At 40.3% G+C, this 17,717-nt stretch overlaps 1 protein-coding gene across 2 annotated transcripts in view; it reads left to right on the top strand.

Moving 5' to 3' along the window:
• The window catches only part of fam184ab (family with sequence similarity 184 member Ab), a 210,165-nt gene that overhangs the window by 126,432 nt on the left and 66,016 nt on the right, over positions 1-17,717 (top strand). For both annotated transcript variants that reach the window (XM_084737868.1, XM_084737867.1), the window contains exons 13-14: positions 9,899-10,049; positions 14,662-14,874. In XM_084737868.1, the coding sequence (XP_084593994.1) occupies positions 9,899-10,049; positions 14,662-14,874 (364 nt within the window). The remainder of the gene's footprint in view (positions 1-9,898; positions 10,050-14,661; positions 14,875-17,717) is intronic.

Below are 17,717 nucleotides of genomic sequence, written 5' to 3'. Positions count from 1 at the left end.
GAGCCGGAGATCCAGCTACCGGCTGTTTGATTAATGGATGACCCACTCTACCTCCTGAGCCACAGCCCCCACTAATATCAGTCTATATGTCAGGATATGAGTAATAAAAAATTGCAGTACAGAAATTCCAGAAATACTGTATGCCTCAGATAACTTGGAAAGAGTTCTGCATTACTTTAGCCTCATTCCAGCTTGTGTCAACTCACTTTTGATACTTGGGTACTTTTCTGGATTTCGTTTTCCACAACTTTACCAATGGAAAACCAAAAATCTGGTTGTAATTAATGTGGCGTGATTGTTGCAGGTAACGTAACATGAAGGTGCATTTAAGAGTCAAAATGTTCCCCTTCACAAAGCTGTTTAACAAATATCGGATCAAACAAACAAATGAACAGCTGATTGCTTCAGTTTTTCTCAATAAGGATGTCCCAAGCTGCTCCATGCATCAGCAAACAGGCACAGTGACGTGTTGCGCACTTACTTCACTTCCAACCTGTTTTATCTGGTCAAAATCGACGCTGACATCCTTGAACTTTCTGTTTCCCCTCATCAAAGCAATCAACAGCGATGATGAGAGACTAATTAGCAGCCTGTTTATATGACTGTCTTCAAAAAGGGCGAGGTTGGGAAGAAAAACGGGGAGCTGTTGTGAGTTACAAGTATGAAAAACTATCCTCAAACTTACATACTTATGAATAAATGGACATTTTTTCATTCTTCATTAACTTGAGTCTGCTCGCTTCCAGTTATGAAGTGGTGTTACACAGAATAACTTTATTTGTTACGCAAGTGTAGATGTTTTTTGTTGTAAAGCCGCTAAATAAACAAAAAACATAATCCCTTCATCCCTTACAACGTTAATGAAAATTTATTCTTGCCAGGTGTATCTGAAGAAATGTAGTATTTAGTGAAATAAGACATAACAGGTGGGACAGACCTAAAAAAAAAAAAAAAAGCAGTGTTTAGGATTTTGCAGCCTCTAGTTGCGAGGTTGCAGATTGAAAGCAGCTGAATACCGCTCGCCTCACCCTCCCCTTCCAAATGTGTGGAAGAACCTATGGTGGCTGCGAAACGTGCAAAAGGCTCCATCTAAAGCCAGCATTTGGTTTGTTTGTTCTGGGCTACTGTAGAAACATAGTGGTTCAACGGGACATCTGTGGAAGAAGACCTTCTGTAAATATAAACAAAAACATAATTAATAATAAATCCCCTGTAAATCTTACACACTGGACGGTAACACAACAGAAGGGCCAAACAAGGATTGGGTACACACAACTACAACCATGTGAGTACAGCCATAACATATAATACTTAATTATTTATAACTGTATACTCCATTCAGTACACTTCTTGATCATAGTTCTTTAATGACCAACTTAAAATAAAAGTAACAACAAAAGTGAAGGTATAAAAAAAAGAAAAAGGACAATATAGGCCCATTTATCAGTATTGGAGTTTTTTCTGTTATGTGTTCTTATTTACAGATCCCGTTCAATTCAATAAAAATGTGATTCACAGGCTGCTGCTTCCACTACCTGGGGATTTCTTTGTGTCTGCTGTAGTCTCGTCTCAAGCAGTCACTCATTCTCAACCTGCGAGTTTGTTTAATCCGTTAATGCTCCGGCTCTTTGTAAAGGTCACACTTGATATTGTTTGATATTTTTAGCCTTTCCTCGCTCACTGAGCCCATGAACATCTTGGTGCCTCGCTGCAATATTTTTTTCATTACTCTTCACTCCTCTTCACGCATTACTTGACTCTCGTCCTTTGTTCTTCATCGTGTTTTCGCTGTTTGAGTGGGGCCGGTGCTTCTGGATACTCAGAGGCTTTAATGGCATAACACCCCTACCATAAAATCAAATCACTCCACCCCTCCTTATCACAGACACATCTTTGTCATTTTTAGAGGGGGGCTGGAGAGATGGCAGACCAATAGTTTATGCTACATAGAAGTGGTATACATCATCTGAAAGTTTTTCTACTCATAAATCTATTCAACTTTTGAAAGTTTAGAGTGTTTAAGGGCTTAAAACATTATTCTTCAAGTCTACGATGGCCATTCCCACGCTCTATTGTGTCTTACGACTTTTCTGACCACTTGAGTTGTTAAAAATGGTCAAAGATCCCTCCAAAATACCTTACTTTAAGACACCAAAACCTCGAGGAAGACCACAGAAAACTTCATGTCATGAATTGGTATCAAACACTTGTGACATTTAGAGATTTCTGTGAGAACATTTTTCAGCGACTGGATAGTGTGAACTTCTGTTCTGGAGATTGCTCAGAAATCCCCGTTATTGTCAAAATTCCTAGGAAAGCCATTCATCATCTGAACGCTCTCCAGGTCTCCAGTTTGTGGTTTTGAAGTTTCATGAGGCTGTGATTATCTTAGAGGTTACCATAAAGGTCAAGTTTAAAAAAAAAAAAAGGTCTTATTACAATGAAATGGCAATTAATATGAGGATTAACACCATCGCACATGAATACAATTGGGCTCATTAACTCCACAAGGGTCTCAGCTCTCCATTCACACCCAGGTAATGCAAATCCAATGCTGTTTAAGGACCCCAGCATATAGAAATACTCACATAGAATCAGTGAAAATAACACATTTATACTACATTTAAAAAAAACCTGCATGTTTTGTCCCACGCTCAGTGGGATTAGTTGTAAAGGGGAGACTGTTTATTCAGATATCTTGATATGAGTGGTCTTAGGATAGGAACATTGTCTTAGGAACTGTTTATCTGTATGTATTTTTTTTTTCCTTAAACCAGGTCCTAACCCTGATTACCACGGGTACCAAGATAGGATCTACAGTTTCTGTAATACGGCCTCAGGATCCTAAAATATACGATAATGGTTTATATTGGCCTCACGATCCTCTCCTTTTCCTTTCCAAGTTTAAGGAGATACTCGTGAAGAGCTCTACAGAAATAGAGGGCCAGTAAGTGTCAAGTCTTACATCAAATTATTAAAGAAGTGATGTTAAAATACCAGGAAGCAGTTTAGGAACCTCGAGCATCTTTCTCCTTCTATCTCTGGAATCATCACAACCTAAATCTGTCAGCAGCCCTTCTTTTTTCTTTTCAAACCTCCCTAGAAGTATGAGGGTTTTTTTAACCCAACTATTTGCAAATACAACTTTCCTTCTACCAGGAACGTGCTTCACTAATCACATAAATTAGACTGATTTCACCTGCCGTATTCTTAATATTTGTGCTGCTTCAAAGGGCTTCCAGACAAGCATGTTACATCAAATATTTTTTGGAAGTGTCTTGAATAAAAAGTGACAAAAACCAAACATAAGAGGAAGCGGTGTTACATGTCGTGATAGCAATCATGGTGTGACATTAATGACTAAAAATGGCTGCATCAAAGGCAGATTAGGGAATGCCTGTTTTAATTTTCCATCTGCTGTGCTGACAAGCTGACTGTGGCCAATTCTGTTAAATCTCTAATGAATCTCGGAGTCATCATAAGAGTGGAGCTTGAAAGTCGAGGGCCACGACAAACGAGAAAAATAAACCGGTGTGTTCATACAGAGAGCTCCTGCCTGTCTGTCACTCTCCCTCTCCTCTCTGTCTCCTCTCCATTACCCTTCATTCACCTTCCTTTGTCTTTCTGCGCACAGCTCTTTATTCTCAGGAGAACATCTATTCATTTGGTGGTTGGGGTGAGTACACCGTGGTTAGTGAGCCGTCTGAATTAAGGAGGCTGGCTTTAATCCCTGTTTCACAGTAGAAACAGACGGTGTCTCTGTGATAGCGTAATCATGGAAAGAGCTCTCGGGATTACCAAATGAACAGAGGAGGTTCAGCGGATCAGCAGACTAAAGTGCAGGCAGTACCATGCTAGTTTGTCCTGGTCATGTAGAAACTCTTGTACAGCATGTTAACAACTTGAATCTTCTTGCCTCTTTGTCCTGTCAGTCGCTGTGTACTGGGAAATGTGTGTAATTTTTGAGCCCCAGTAGTGTAGTGGCTCTGGGGAATGTATAATCTCTATAAACAGATATCTGCATATGAAACAAGAATCTGTAGGTAAAGATTTTGGTATTGGATCCTTTCCTTTAGTCTGTAGTCCAAGTTGACCAATCACATTTGAGCAGGCTTTAGTTGCATGCAGATAAACAGTCTGTGTGGAGATCAAAATATGTTAAGGTATTTACAGTGAGATATGAATACGCTAAGAAATGTTAGCTGCACTAAACTAAGACTGGTAAGATGAATTTAATCTAAAATTTCTAAATACATAAAATGTATAATCATATGAATCAATATGGAGATGTTTGCTTACCCAAATTAAAATCAATTAATAAAAGAAAAAAAGAATGCTGTTGGGACCTAATAAGTATAAAAGAAAGGGGGAAACCATTCCATTGTTCCTTTGTTAACAAAAGTTAACAAAATGTTCCACTGTTTGCCACTGAGTTAAAATGTTAAGAACACATTACACTGTGCTAGCTAGCAAAAAAAAAGCTAAATTTTCCACTAGTTAGCTAAAATGTTACTTAGCATGCTCATGATGTCTCAGCAGGGACGCTCTAATTTATCTTCATTTGAGATTTAAAACTTGTTTGCCAAATTAAGGGAGCAGTATGGTCAAATAATAGATTTAAAACAGACAAAAATGCATTAAGGATAAAAGAGGCTGCTTGGCAGCAAGTGGCAAACTGTTTTAACAGATCAACTGGAGTCAAAGAAAGGCGAGACACATCCTAGAACTCTTTTGGGTTGAGTCTGTCCCTTAATTTTCTTCAAGGAACTTCATTTTTTTGCTTAATCCAGCTCAGAAACACTGCCATTTTCAAAGTTAAACCTCCCCAAGTGTAAGTTTTAAGTTGAAACTGGATCACATTTTAAATTGGAGTTTAAACCTTCAGTGCAAAACACTTCAATTTAATCTAGGTTTAAAGAGAGGTTTAAATATAATCTCTCTCCATTTTAAGTGAGTTTTAAAGTTTGGTGCAGTGTTGTTTAAAGTTAAACCATGATTTAATTATGTTTAGAAATTAAAAAAAGCAGACATGATCTGCTAAACATGTTTTATACTTGTAGACGTCCTTGTTTAACAATAAAAAGATTAAAATGCTTAATTATTTCTTTAAATTGTTTTTAATGTTTTAATAGTAGTTTGGTAACATGTTGGCATGTCAACAAGCTAAATTAAATTGGTGAACACAGTAAACATTACACCTGGTAAACATTAGCACGTTAGCATGGTGATGTCACTAACATGGCTAAAGACTCTTAATCTTGTTACAACCATATCAGGTTATATTTTGATGTTTTCCTACAGTGTCACTTTAACTCAATACAGTACAAAATGCACATAAGTTGGCATCTAAGTGTACTGGTGCAGATATAATACTAAAAGTCACAACAAGCACCACAAGCCTGTCAAATGCCCCAAATCCTGTGACCCCTGACGTGTAAACCGATGTAATTACATGCTTGTCTTTGTTTGGTTGCTTTAACTAGAGCAGGTTTTATGAGTGGCACATCGCACTGGATACAGTTATTTTGGCCCTTTTTCACTGATGTTGAAATTCATCTGCTGTAGCTCCTGCAAGGTGAAGCGCTGAGTCAACCTGCTGGTACAAACCGAGTCTTCAGGCAGCTTAGATTTAAGAGCAGAGTTTGTGTGAGGAGCCCTCATCATGTTTTATACGCAGTCATATTTGAATTTGGGAATGTGTAAACTCTGTACATCCGCCTGTGATTTGACATTGACACTGACAATGTAAATATCAGAAGAACAGCTAATATTTAATCACTTTCATTTACCACATACAGCAGCTCTAATCTCAGTTTGTGAAAGCTTTTATGAGTAGAATGTACCTTTGAAGTCAGATGAAGAGAAGAACCCTCATACCTTCACATACTGCAGGCTGCACCTCATTGCTGAAGCTCAATACATAAATTCCTGGTCAATCTGTTATATAGCTGTAGCTGATGTCAGTAACATCTGAACATAACATAACGAGGAGGTCTGAGCATGTTTCCGATTCCTTCTTTTTGTTAAAATGCTGTGCTTTCATACTCAAAAATGTCAGCAAAAAATTCAAGCACAAGGTCCACACAAAAATATTCACTGCAGAATGTGAAAATGAAGAACGAATGTCTGACTCAAAATTGTCTTGAGCACAGGTGAAAACGTGGAATTCAGATTTTTACAGTTATTTTTAAAGTCTGTGTAAAGGAAAAAGTGAGTTTTTCTTCTCAACACGTTATACAAGTTAGAACGTAGTTGTCGAAAATGCATCAACACTGGTAACTACGTAGAACTGAATTGTGGATTTCGAGCAGTAAACTGTTTTTTAAGCACCTCTCAGTGACTCTTCCGGTCCAGATCAGCTCAGCATTTTGCTTTTGCTCACTTTATTTCCAGCAACCAAACACAGAAGGAAAAGACAAACCACCCTGTCACCGTCCTCTGCCTCTGATGGCTCAAACATGTCTGGACGCGTCCAATAAAGCTGCTGGACGGAGCGTCCATGTTTCAGGTCATTTTCTGGTCGTACTGGTGTTTGACACAGTTTCAGAGCAGAAAAAAATGCTAATTTTTAACAATTTTCAGACCTAATTTTACATACTTCTCAGTTTTTAATAATTCAAATTGGTATTGTTTTTGTAAACTTATAGTATATTAGTATATTACAGCTTTGTTAAATCCTCTGTTCTGACTGCTCAGTTACAACAGTCTAAGGTCTGTTATCTCTGAACAGCAGACCTGGACTCTGGAGGATCAGTAAAGTGAGCATGAAGTCATTTTTGAGAAACAGGTTGATGCGGGTCTTGAATCATCCTGAAGGTGTTTATTTCACAACAATGACCTGCTCACTATATATTGTCCCACTTACTACACAGCTACTTACTTAAAAAAACATTAATTTGATACAAAATGTTAATTGTATAATGATTTTATGGATTTTAAAATGATTTCATTCCTTCACTAGAGTCTATGATCAGAACGGCATCCATAGCAACGGTCTGTTCCTCATAGCAACGGTACAGAAATAACAGACCTCAGAATGCAGTAATTGACCAATTAGAGTCGAGTATTTAACAAAGCTGTGTAATAATGCATTATATTATGCATTCCAGATCCACTAAAATAGTAAAGAAGCTAATTCTGGTATTTTAACTTTTTTAACATACGCAGGGTTAGAATGATACTCAGCCTACTGAAGTCCATCTGCATTTAAACACACACGCCCTAACTGAGCATGTGTGTCTTATATCTAACAGCACAGGCAGTATAATCCAGCCAATTATACCACATTTTATCAGGATATGTCTTCCATCTCTGACAGTTAAATCAACCCTCCGTTCATCCGCTCCTTCTTTCCTTTACCTCGCTCCATCTGCCCTCATCTCTCCCTCTCATCTCTCTCTGCCCAGCAGATGCTGTAGAACATCGCTTATTAGGAAGACCAGAGCTCTTTGAAGCCCAAGGCCTGTGTGTGTGTGTGTGTGTGTGTGTGTGTGTGTGTGTGTGTGTGTGTGTGTGTGTGTGTGTGTGTGTGTGTGAGAGATAGAGAGAGAGGCAGAGCGCATGCGTGCATCGACGTCTTTGACTGCGTGCTCTATACTGAACGAGGACATGAATGATGACACGTGTCAAGCGAGCTGCATGATGAACGTGACTGTCTGGTCTGTGTGTGTGTGTGTGTGTGTGTGTGTGTGTGTGTGTGCGTATTTCTGCATATGTGTGTTTCTGTGTGTGTGTGCGAGAGAGAGAGAGACCGCCCTCAGTCTGACACTTTCAGGCTCTCAAAGTGACAAAAAATGTGTTTGCCTCGATACTTCATTTAACAGCTGCCATTTCAACTCCCACACAGCTATTACATTGGCAGCGCGCACACACAGCCATGCAAAGAGCTGTTAGCAGCAGTGTTAAAGAGTGATGGTCGCTCGGTAGATGCAGCGTCGAGGTCTGATAACGGACCGTTTATTGTTCCCCCAGAACGAATATTGCGCTCTCTGAAGCACCTTTACCTTTGTTGGGTAGTTTTGGTTGTTTGTTTGAGTTTCTGCTTTCACTGGATATTGCTGTTGAGCTTGTGAACCACAATAAAAAGTTATGTCAATACAAAAACAAGGAACAACAACAAAAATACAAAAGGTGCCAAATGTAAAACACTATAATTTGTATTTACTTACCAAAGCGCACCATAACCTTTTATAATGATTTCTTATCATCTAAGCAGCCGATGGTTTCACTTCATGCCGGTATAGCATAAAAATAAAGTTGCAGGGACTTGAAACTTACTCAAAATTTGTAATCCTTTAGGTCTTACCACCACTTTATCTTAATTCAATCAAAAGAAAAGTTTTCTGAATCAAATTTGCAGCTTAAAAAATGGTGCAGAAAGTAACTCAACTGGTTGAACGGACCATCATATTAGCTAAACTGACAAGGAATAGCGCTCTTGTAGCAAAGTCCGTACAAAAGAACACTCAGAGAGCTTAGCACTAAAAAATATGTTTATATTAATAATAGGCCAAATGACTCATGAACACAGAGAATTATCTCCCAACTCTGCTGCTGCCCTCAGAGTGTTTTATGGTCTTTCAGCTCATTCTGGCATAGCATCGTTTTTGGCAGCAACAGGCAGTGGTTTTCAGCAAAAAGCTCAAAAAACCGACCTGCTCAGCACCAAGCAGCAGACAGACAAAGTTAGTGTCTAACTGGTGAACAAAGCGCAACATATAGAAGCTAAAGCTAAAGAGTCTAAAGGCTATATAGCAGTGAACATGTGGTCTACCCCTTTTTGTATTTTTTTACCCTTTGCTTTCTGAACTTGGTTGGTACCTGTGGTACTGTTCTCTTCGTACTTGTCTAACACAGCCCAGTGTTCATACTTCTGTCTTACATGGGGTCCCACAAGGGTCAATCCTTGGACCTCTTCTGTTTTCACTACATCGGCTACCTCTGGGCTTTTTGCTTAACTCCTCCACTTGCATCTGGTACCACAGCAATGCCGTTTCATATGCAGTTTACTTCTCAGTTAAACTTCATAACCTAAATATCTTTAGCACCCGTCACGACTGCTTCGCCTCTGTTACAAGATGGCTTTCCTTCTCTATATTGCCCCCTTGCCAGCAACATCAAAACCACCTCTTGTTTCCTTCATTTGGAAATTCTGTAAAAATCAAACCTATACAAACATGAAATTTCAGGTACTTCAATAATCTTGTTTAGACTACTGTATCTCCCTCTTTACTCGCATTCCTCAGCCTGTCTTAGACTGGTGCAAATACTAGTCATCAGTCCCACTTCATCCTAGTTCTTGCCTCCTTTCACTGGCCTCCAGTAAAAGACAAAATTGACTTTAAAATTTTGCTTATCGCTTACAAGGCCTTGCATGACATGGCCCCTGCGTATATGGCAGAGCTGTTGAGCCCCTGTTCCAGCTCTCGGCCACTCTGTTCATCTGATTAAGGCCTTTTATCAGTTCCCCGTTCCCATTTTAAATCCAGAAGTGCTTTTGCAGTTGTAACTCCCAAACTTTGGAATTGCCTTCCCCATTAAATCAGATCTGCTGAATCTGTGGTTTGTTCTAAGTAGCTGCTGAAAACTCATTTCTTTAGGTTAGACTTTTTGTAAATACTCTGTGTTTGCCTTTAGTTTTGTTTACTTTGGTTGTGCTCTTTTTCCTCTGTCTTGCATATGTATGTACTGTATTTGTCTGTGTGTTTATATGTATGTTCATTTTATCCTGTATATGAGAGACTTTGCTTTTGGCTCTTTGGGAGGTTTTTCAGTCCACAGTTAGAACTGCTGTAGGTTTTGTTGCAGGTTTAGTGCATCACATTAACAGATAACAGCAGCTACACAGCATTATCCGAGCACCTGAAACGTAATATCTGTGTGTGTTGCTGTGTTGTAGGCAGGAGTGTAAGAAGCTACGCGAGGAGCTGAGAGAGGAGCACGAGGAGGACAAGGCCTCAGCACTGGCTCAACTGGCACAAAGCAAGGAGCAGGAAATGAGCAACGCCAGGGAGAGCTGGCAGAGGAAAGTGGAGGACCTGCTGGAACAGGTACAGTAACACTGCCGCCAATGGATCTGTATACATGAACTGCACAGTGAGTGCCTGGGTGTTGACCAGCCTCCCTCCTGGTCTTTTTTAGCCTTTTTAACTACAAGGAGAGGAATAAACTGACACCATGATGAAACCTTTGAAATTGGTACAGTATTCTGGTTGATGTGAAACTGACTGGCAATAAAATCCCTCCAGGCAACTGAGCACCATTAAAATAAGTCCACTAAAAATGCCTGTTTTTGCTCAGATTATTGTAAATGTCTGACAGTATTATTGTGAGGATCCAAACAGAGACAGACATTTTTTAAAGAGTAAAATATGTTTTGTGTAAAAAGAAACCGCTGCTCTATTAATCTGTTCAAAGCAACCAGGCTCCATTGACAAAATAAGTAATTTTACCTCGCTGGTCTACCACTGCCTCGGTCAGTTAGTATTTGTGTTATTGTGTGACTTTGGTGTTTTAGTTTTGTTTGTGTCACTGTTTGACTTTTGGTGTTTTAAAGGATTAAAAACCAAACAGCACCAGTAAAACAGAGAGGTAAAATTACAGTTTCTGTAAAGGGAGTCTGGTCGCTATGAACAGAGCAACAGAAGCAATATTTTCCAGCAATATCACTACAATGAAGGCTCACCAAGCAGCGCCAGTGTAAAGCCGCCCCCACGTGTCATTTTATACAGCCTGCTGGCATTACGAAATCGAGAGACACGACATAACACAACAGTCCTCTGATCAACAAGTGATTCTGCTCATCTGCTCATTTGTGACAAAGTGCTCAGTGCTGTGACAAACTGCAGCGAACATCAGCATCGTGACTCGCCATGTCGCCTTACCCTTTTACACAGATGTCTATCCGGCTCTGTTATGCCTCTATTTTTTCCTCCCTTTGCATATAAGGGGTGGAACAAAACCGCCCCCCCACCCCATTCTGCTTCCCTAACTTTAATACAGACACTGATGCGGAATAAAGGCGCAATGTTCCTGCCTTGAACAGGCTGCGTAAAAGGAGCTAGTGTCTGTTTGTGTTTAAATAAAAGGGCTCTGTAGGGATCTTTTCCATAATGTTGTCAGATGCTTGAAATAGCAATCTGAGCCTGTCAGTGGCAAAAACAAGCAGGTTTACTGGAGGTGCACTGACGCACTTCGCAGTTGCCGGTAAGGATTATGTTGCAGCTCAGTTTTGCTTCTGCCAGCTGCAGTGCTCTCTCTCTCTTGTCAATACTGGACTAAGTTCAAAAATTGTTGCCCCCATTATTCACATATTCACAGAAACAGGATCCAGGTTGAAAAATACACAAATTACCCTTTAAAGGAACACAATAAATGATGCATAAAATCAAAGTCTTAAAAGAGTTGATCACTAATCTTTAACTGTAACACTTTAACAGCACATGTTGCAATTGAGAGTTTAGAATTTTAGAAATACTGTCTATTTTTGGACAACAAAAATCACTGTTTATGCTTTTTTTTATTTATGTAAGTGTTGTTTCAAAGCTTTCTCTGCAGTTCTGCGATTCTGTTGGAGCCTAAAAAACACCCAAATAACAAGAAATCTATTGACTTTCTGGCCTAAACAAAAATATTTGTGATAATCTGAGTGGCACAGATGCCAGAATCAGTCTATAAAACTGCAACATGTGTAATATGTGAGCATGGAGGACTTTAAGTGGAGGTACCCTCATTTACTGGTTAAAGATTGTTTTAATATTCAACTTGGGCTGTGGATTTCCCTGAACACAAAATACCAGCTGCCTACAGCTTCTAGTTGAATGGCTGTAATTATACCAGTTGTAAAAAAAAAAAAAAAAGAAAAAAAAGTCAGTTGGGAGGGAGAGAGGGGGACGAGTACGACAATAAGTGCAACTGCCTCTCATGTTGCCTCTGTAAGCCCTCCTGTGCATGCCAGACCGACTCATTCCTTTCTCGCACTGGTGGACAAACTCACTCACACATTCATTATCGGATGCTGTGGTGGAGGTGAGCACACCGGAGCAGGCTGATGTTGCTAATGACTGGCCGGTAAACTTAATGTAGCGTGACTAAGCTCTCCTGTGGTCATCGTGCACACACACACACAGACACACAAACCCTGTCGATGGCTTTATTTATGTTCAGTCTGGCGAGCCGTGCGCATCAGCTGCTGGTGGTCGTCATGGCCGTGCTGTCAATCAGCTCCCATCCAGTGATTAGCGCGTCCACTTCACGCTTCGCAATCAGCTGAACCGTATTTATTTAGCGGCCTATCTCCTGATAGAAGATCCTGTTTGGAAATCAAAGGAGACAGACTCTCTTCCACCAGACGGTATATTTAACAGATTATTATGTTAGTGCCAGTGATGCCTTGTTACGTGGGCAGATATTTTACTGTTACAAAATGTGCCATGAGAATTTTCTTCACACACAAGATGCTTCACAGTATGTTTTCAGAAATAAATTACAAATGCGTGTATCAGCTTTGTAAATATTAGTGTCACTGTAATTTAGACTTAGCAGCAAACCATGAAATTAGCACCTCTGCACCTCCAGATTGGATTTTCAAAGGAAGGAGGGTGTGTTTGTAGTGACGACCACACAGAGAATTATCCCCCGACTCTTCAGTTCCCTTCGGCTCCACTTTACAGAGGGTTTTAGCATCTTTGAGCTCATTGTTTTGATTTACAACTTTACTGCGTTGCGTTCTTTTTTCACTGCCCTTATCAGGTCTGTTTCCAGTAGAGCTTTGACAAACCCACTGTGCAATACATCCACCAAATGGCAGACAGACGCTTTTAGATATGGGCTGATGAACAAAGTAGGGATGTAAATTACCAGTGTCATCGCTACATGATATTATATCAATTCTCTTGACGATGATGAAAAGTCTTCCATGATAAAATTTCCATTTGATAACACAATCAGCTGCAGAAGATACTGCCAACCTCTTCTTCTGTGCTTTGGCTCAGTAATAACTTACTGAGTAGTTCATGGACAAATCCATTGGTTTTTTCTAGTCACCATTAGCTTAAGCCTATGACATTTTACATTGTATAAATTAGCAGCTGCAGAACTTTTTCTCTTCTCTCATTTCCACACTGCTGAGTAAATCCTAGATGTATGACAAAGTTTGTGGGTGCCGACAGGGACTTCACGCTTCATAAACTCAGAAATCTACACTCGAATGGCCACATAGATTGTTTAAAACAGGCAAATTTCAGTTTTTCTTATTTTGTTTATAATTATATGCTAAAATCCTAATAATATCCCATCAGTTTCTACAAAGGCAGTTTTTAAAGGTTCTACCAAAACTATCTCATCAAATTATTATCAACAAACTCAACCGCATACTCTTGTACAACAACCAAGTACCTCTGTGATGATTTCCAAGTTGTTGCAAACTTTTACTTAATGTGCAGTGTGATTTTCAGTCATCAGCTTCAAAACATTTGATCGGAGCACCCTTAAATATCAGGTTTAAAACAGCAAAGAAACTATAGTTGCCTCCATGACTCGAGACCTGTTACCCTTTTCACGACACCCAGTTACCCCCCAACATCAACACTGGTCTCAGTAATAATATTCACCCTCCATACCTGAAACATTTCACAGTTCAGAAACCCAACTGTATCAGAGCAAGTAAACGTGTTAATAACAGGGTCAGAATACAGCATATGTCACCATATGCTTCTGTTAATAAAGCTATCCAACTTCACATGCACATTTAATGACTCATGTCTTAGTCATAATAAAATTTGGGACTGAGCTGCTTTGGCTTCTCTTCTTCCTTCACCAGGAATTGTTCTTTGTCGTGCGTGGTAATCCCATGTATGATGATCTGCAAGTTGGTACAAAAGACGATGAACTTATCTTTATTCCAACTATGTTTCAAAGTGTTATACATTAATCATTTAGGCTCCAGCTGCTCTCAAAGTTAATTTCAGTTTCCTTCCTGTGAGTTTTCTCTGAGGGACTTAAGCAGACAACATTATCATCTCCCTGCAAAAGTAGCTCTATACCCTGCCAACAAGTGTTAATGTTCCTGGGCAGAGAGGACATGTGTGATCTTCGCACGGCGGCTGGTCCTTCCTTTTCCTAACAAGCGTCTTTATTAAATTTGCTTTACTGGCATAGACACGGTTAAATACAGCACTGGCGAAGCAGTTTGTACAAGGTTGTACTTTTTTATCTCCACACTTTCCAAAACATTCATTGTCTTAAGTTGTCTAGACAGACTAATTGGGTGAATCATGCTGCTTCCTCCCAACAATGAATTCTAGTGCCGCATTCACTGCACTACAGTATTAACCAGATTTTATTATGTACTGCAAACAATTTATTTACAAAAACTATGTACAACTTTATTGCTCGAGGCTTTAAAGAACTGCAAACATCTTCATATGGCAACATTTGTTTAAGACTAATTGATTGCCGCCCCCTCTTTGCCCCTCTCTGTTATTCTGCTGCATAAAGATGCTGCTCCTCAGAGACAGCCTAAACTTCTTTATACTTCTGGCTCTTCCTGCACCAGCTACTCCCTTTCCTCTTAAAAAGTATATGTATGCAAAGATGCAGAGACAGCGGTTTGCTCAGCTCCCTCCCAGTCCAACGTTTATTACGCTGTCCGTTCCTCTCCAGATCTCCCTGTTGAAGCAGAGCCTGGAGATGCAGCTGTCCCAGTCGCAGTCGTCGCTGCAGCAGCTGCAGCACCAGTTCAGCCAGGAGAGGGAGCACCTGAGGATGCAGCTGGACGAGCTGCAGCAGGAGCACCAGAGGCGACAACAGCGTCTGCAGGAGGTCCACTGCTGCTCCATGCAGGACATGGAGCATGCCAGGCAGAGGGACCTGAAGGTGGGTGGTCGTAAGATTTGAGACTGAGCTCATAATTAAAAAATCCTTGAGCACTAAGTTCAATTGTGTTCAGACAGGACAGATCACTTTATTTGTCCTCCGAGGTACAGCAGAGTAAGAGTTGATACATTTTTCCTGAAAACTCCTCAAGTGTTTTTTGCCTGCGGCGACTTTTCCACTTCACTTTCTTCCTTCCGAAACACAACCCCAGTACTGATGACAGAATGTGATACTTGCAATATGTGGGAGATGCCACCAGTTGCTATGCAACCAGTAGCTATGTGCTAGGCTTGTCTGTGTTGAAAAGAAAAACTAATTTTGAAGATATTTAAAAAATGTTGCAGGGGTACCTGAAAGCGAGGTGTGTATAATCACATCTTAAGTTAGTTAAGTTAAAAAAAAACACTACTTTGGGAACAAGACTCAACAGTCAACTATCAGACTGACCTTTGATTGGCTGAAGTCTCCTGTCATGCACTTAATTTTCTAAAGGTTGAAAATAGAGCCAAGAGGAGAAGCAGAAGTCTGGTTTTCTCTCAGGCCAGTTGAAGTCTGTACTGCAAAGTCATTTATCAGTGAAAAGTTTATGCTGATACGATACATCTGCAATAAATAAGATACTGTCGGCTGATCTGAGTAACACTTATCAAAAAGTTATTTTTGGTCAGTCAGTCTGGATTACCGTAACAGGATAAAACAGACAGAAGCTTAAAAAATAAAAATACACATGATAACAGTTCAATAAGGAATTATAAATAAGGGGAATCATAAGTATATTTTATGTTGGTTGTCACACAAAAACATCCTTGTGACAACATGCGCTGGTGGTTAACTGATGAGAGACGGTGAAACAAGTGGTTCTTGTTTTTTATCTACGTCATTGTACACGGAACAAGGGTGCAGGGTAGGTGACGCCGGACAGCGGCTGCAGAGCTGTCACCAGCCTGGCGAGAGAAGCTCAGCAGTGCGCTGGCATTTGTATATCAAAATTTTACATTTCTGTGTGAATATCTGATATTTTTGCATCACAGATAACAAAAAAAGCTGTCAAAAAGCAAGTGTCTCTGGAAAAAAATAAGAATAAGAATGATGAAATAGAGCGTGGTGCACTGGACTGAACGAATTGTCGAATATTCATGTTGAGCAGCCAAATCTTATTCAACTGAAAAAAAACTACATGCATGATACAGTCTGACAGAAATACTGCAGGCAGGATGGAGGAAACAGATAGGTGGGACATTGTGGTGCAGAGCTCAGACTCAGACAGAACCAGGAAGAGTCAGCACCATGGACAGCAGCCGAACACGCTCCTCAAACTCTAAATAAATCAGCGCCGTGGACGGCTGACGTATTACAAATGCAGTGTTTGTCCTGGAACTTACATTTATCATCAAACATCCTGCGATCGCGCTCCGCACATCATTCTTAAACTAATTTCCATCTAGTGTGACGGCTGTAGAAATGAATAAACCTCACGAATGATTATCCCCTAATTATGTGCAAACAATGGATCTATTTTTAAAGAACACGTGAAGTACGAGCCGCGGCGTTTATGTCATCTCCTCTGCCAGTTAGAGAAGCTCGTCAGGAGAAGCCATCCATGACATTTTAATCCAATAGAGCCTTGTCAGAGAGTCAAGGTTAGACTGGCAGTGAGTCATCACCATCGTTACTCACTCTCACTGACAGCAGACAGCTTCTATACCAAAGCAGCTATACTGACAGCTCTGTGTTTCCTCTTTATAATGTCAAAATATGCATGCGCAAACACAACATACACACTCCTCAAGGTGCCAAGAAAATGTTCTTCGGCGCTAATCCCTCCATTTCGCAGTCAAGGTCGATTTGGATCAGCTATACATCACAATCCCAAATCCCCTTTCTCGTCTTGGACGCTGTAATTGTATTAATGCTTCAGGCTGAATGGAGGTCAGGAGGCGGCGTCCTTATGATGTGTTTTTTGGCAACTCCTCGAGCGCGAATCCGGAGAAGGAATATCACCTCCGAGTCTCACAGCACTTATGAAATCGGTGGTCTTCATTATTTTCCCGTGAACCAAACTGACGGCTTTGACAAACACGCTCCTCCCTGTTATCTTCCTCTCCTCCTCCGCTTGTTTCTGCTTTCTCTTCTGGTGCAAATAAGGGTTCCAAAAGGGTTCTTCCTGAGTGGCTGGAGTTCTAGCTAGAACCGTTTGCTTCTGAAGAACCTTTCTTTGAGGAAAGGGTTTGTCAAGATTCTTGAGGTGTCATTAAGGGCCTTTTTCATCCAAAGAACACTTGAAGAACCCTTTCTTTGTACCATAATATAAACATTTTCTCGGCAGAACCCTCTGAGTGTGTTCTAGATAAAACTGTTAGTTCTCAGTAGAAACCCTGCAGTGTGTTCTGGATTAAAATCTTTGGAGTATTAAAAAAAAAAGGTCCTTGGCTGAACGCCCTGAGGATGTTCTGCATTAAAACCCTAGGATTATGAAAAGGTTCTTGGTAGGGTGGGTTCTTATTGCCAGCCTGAAAAGGTAAAAAAGTTCTGATAGAACCCCCTGAAAGCGTTCTTGGTGGAACCAAAACTTTCACGGATGGTTCTAGGTATAACCCTTTATGTTGGGTTCTAGGTAGAGCTCCCTGAAAAGCCTCCAAGTGGAGCCTTTATAAAAGGTTCTAATGGGAACCAAAAAGTGGTTACAAGCTAAAGAACCATTTATTGTTCTGGCTAGAATCTTTTCTTCTAAGGCTGCCCAGCTGGTGCACATTCCTTCACACAACGATGGTTTGATCTTTCCGTCAAACTCTCGGCGTATTCTTCCTGCTGTCACAGTCTTGGTTAATAAGCGGGGGAATAAA

Source organism: Lutjanus erythropterus, chromosome 15 (genome assembly GCF_056507025.1).
Source record: "Lutjanus erythropterus isolate fLutEry1 chromosome 15, fLutEry1.hap2, whole genome shotgun sequence".
NCBI lineage: Eukaryota > Metazoa > Chordata > Actinopteri > Lutjaniformes > Lutjanidae > Lutjanus > Lutjanus erythropterus.
Note: the sequence above shows the minus strand (reverse complement) of the source record. Positions and strands in the feature narration are given on the sequence as shown.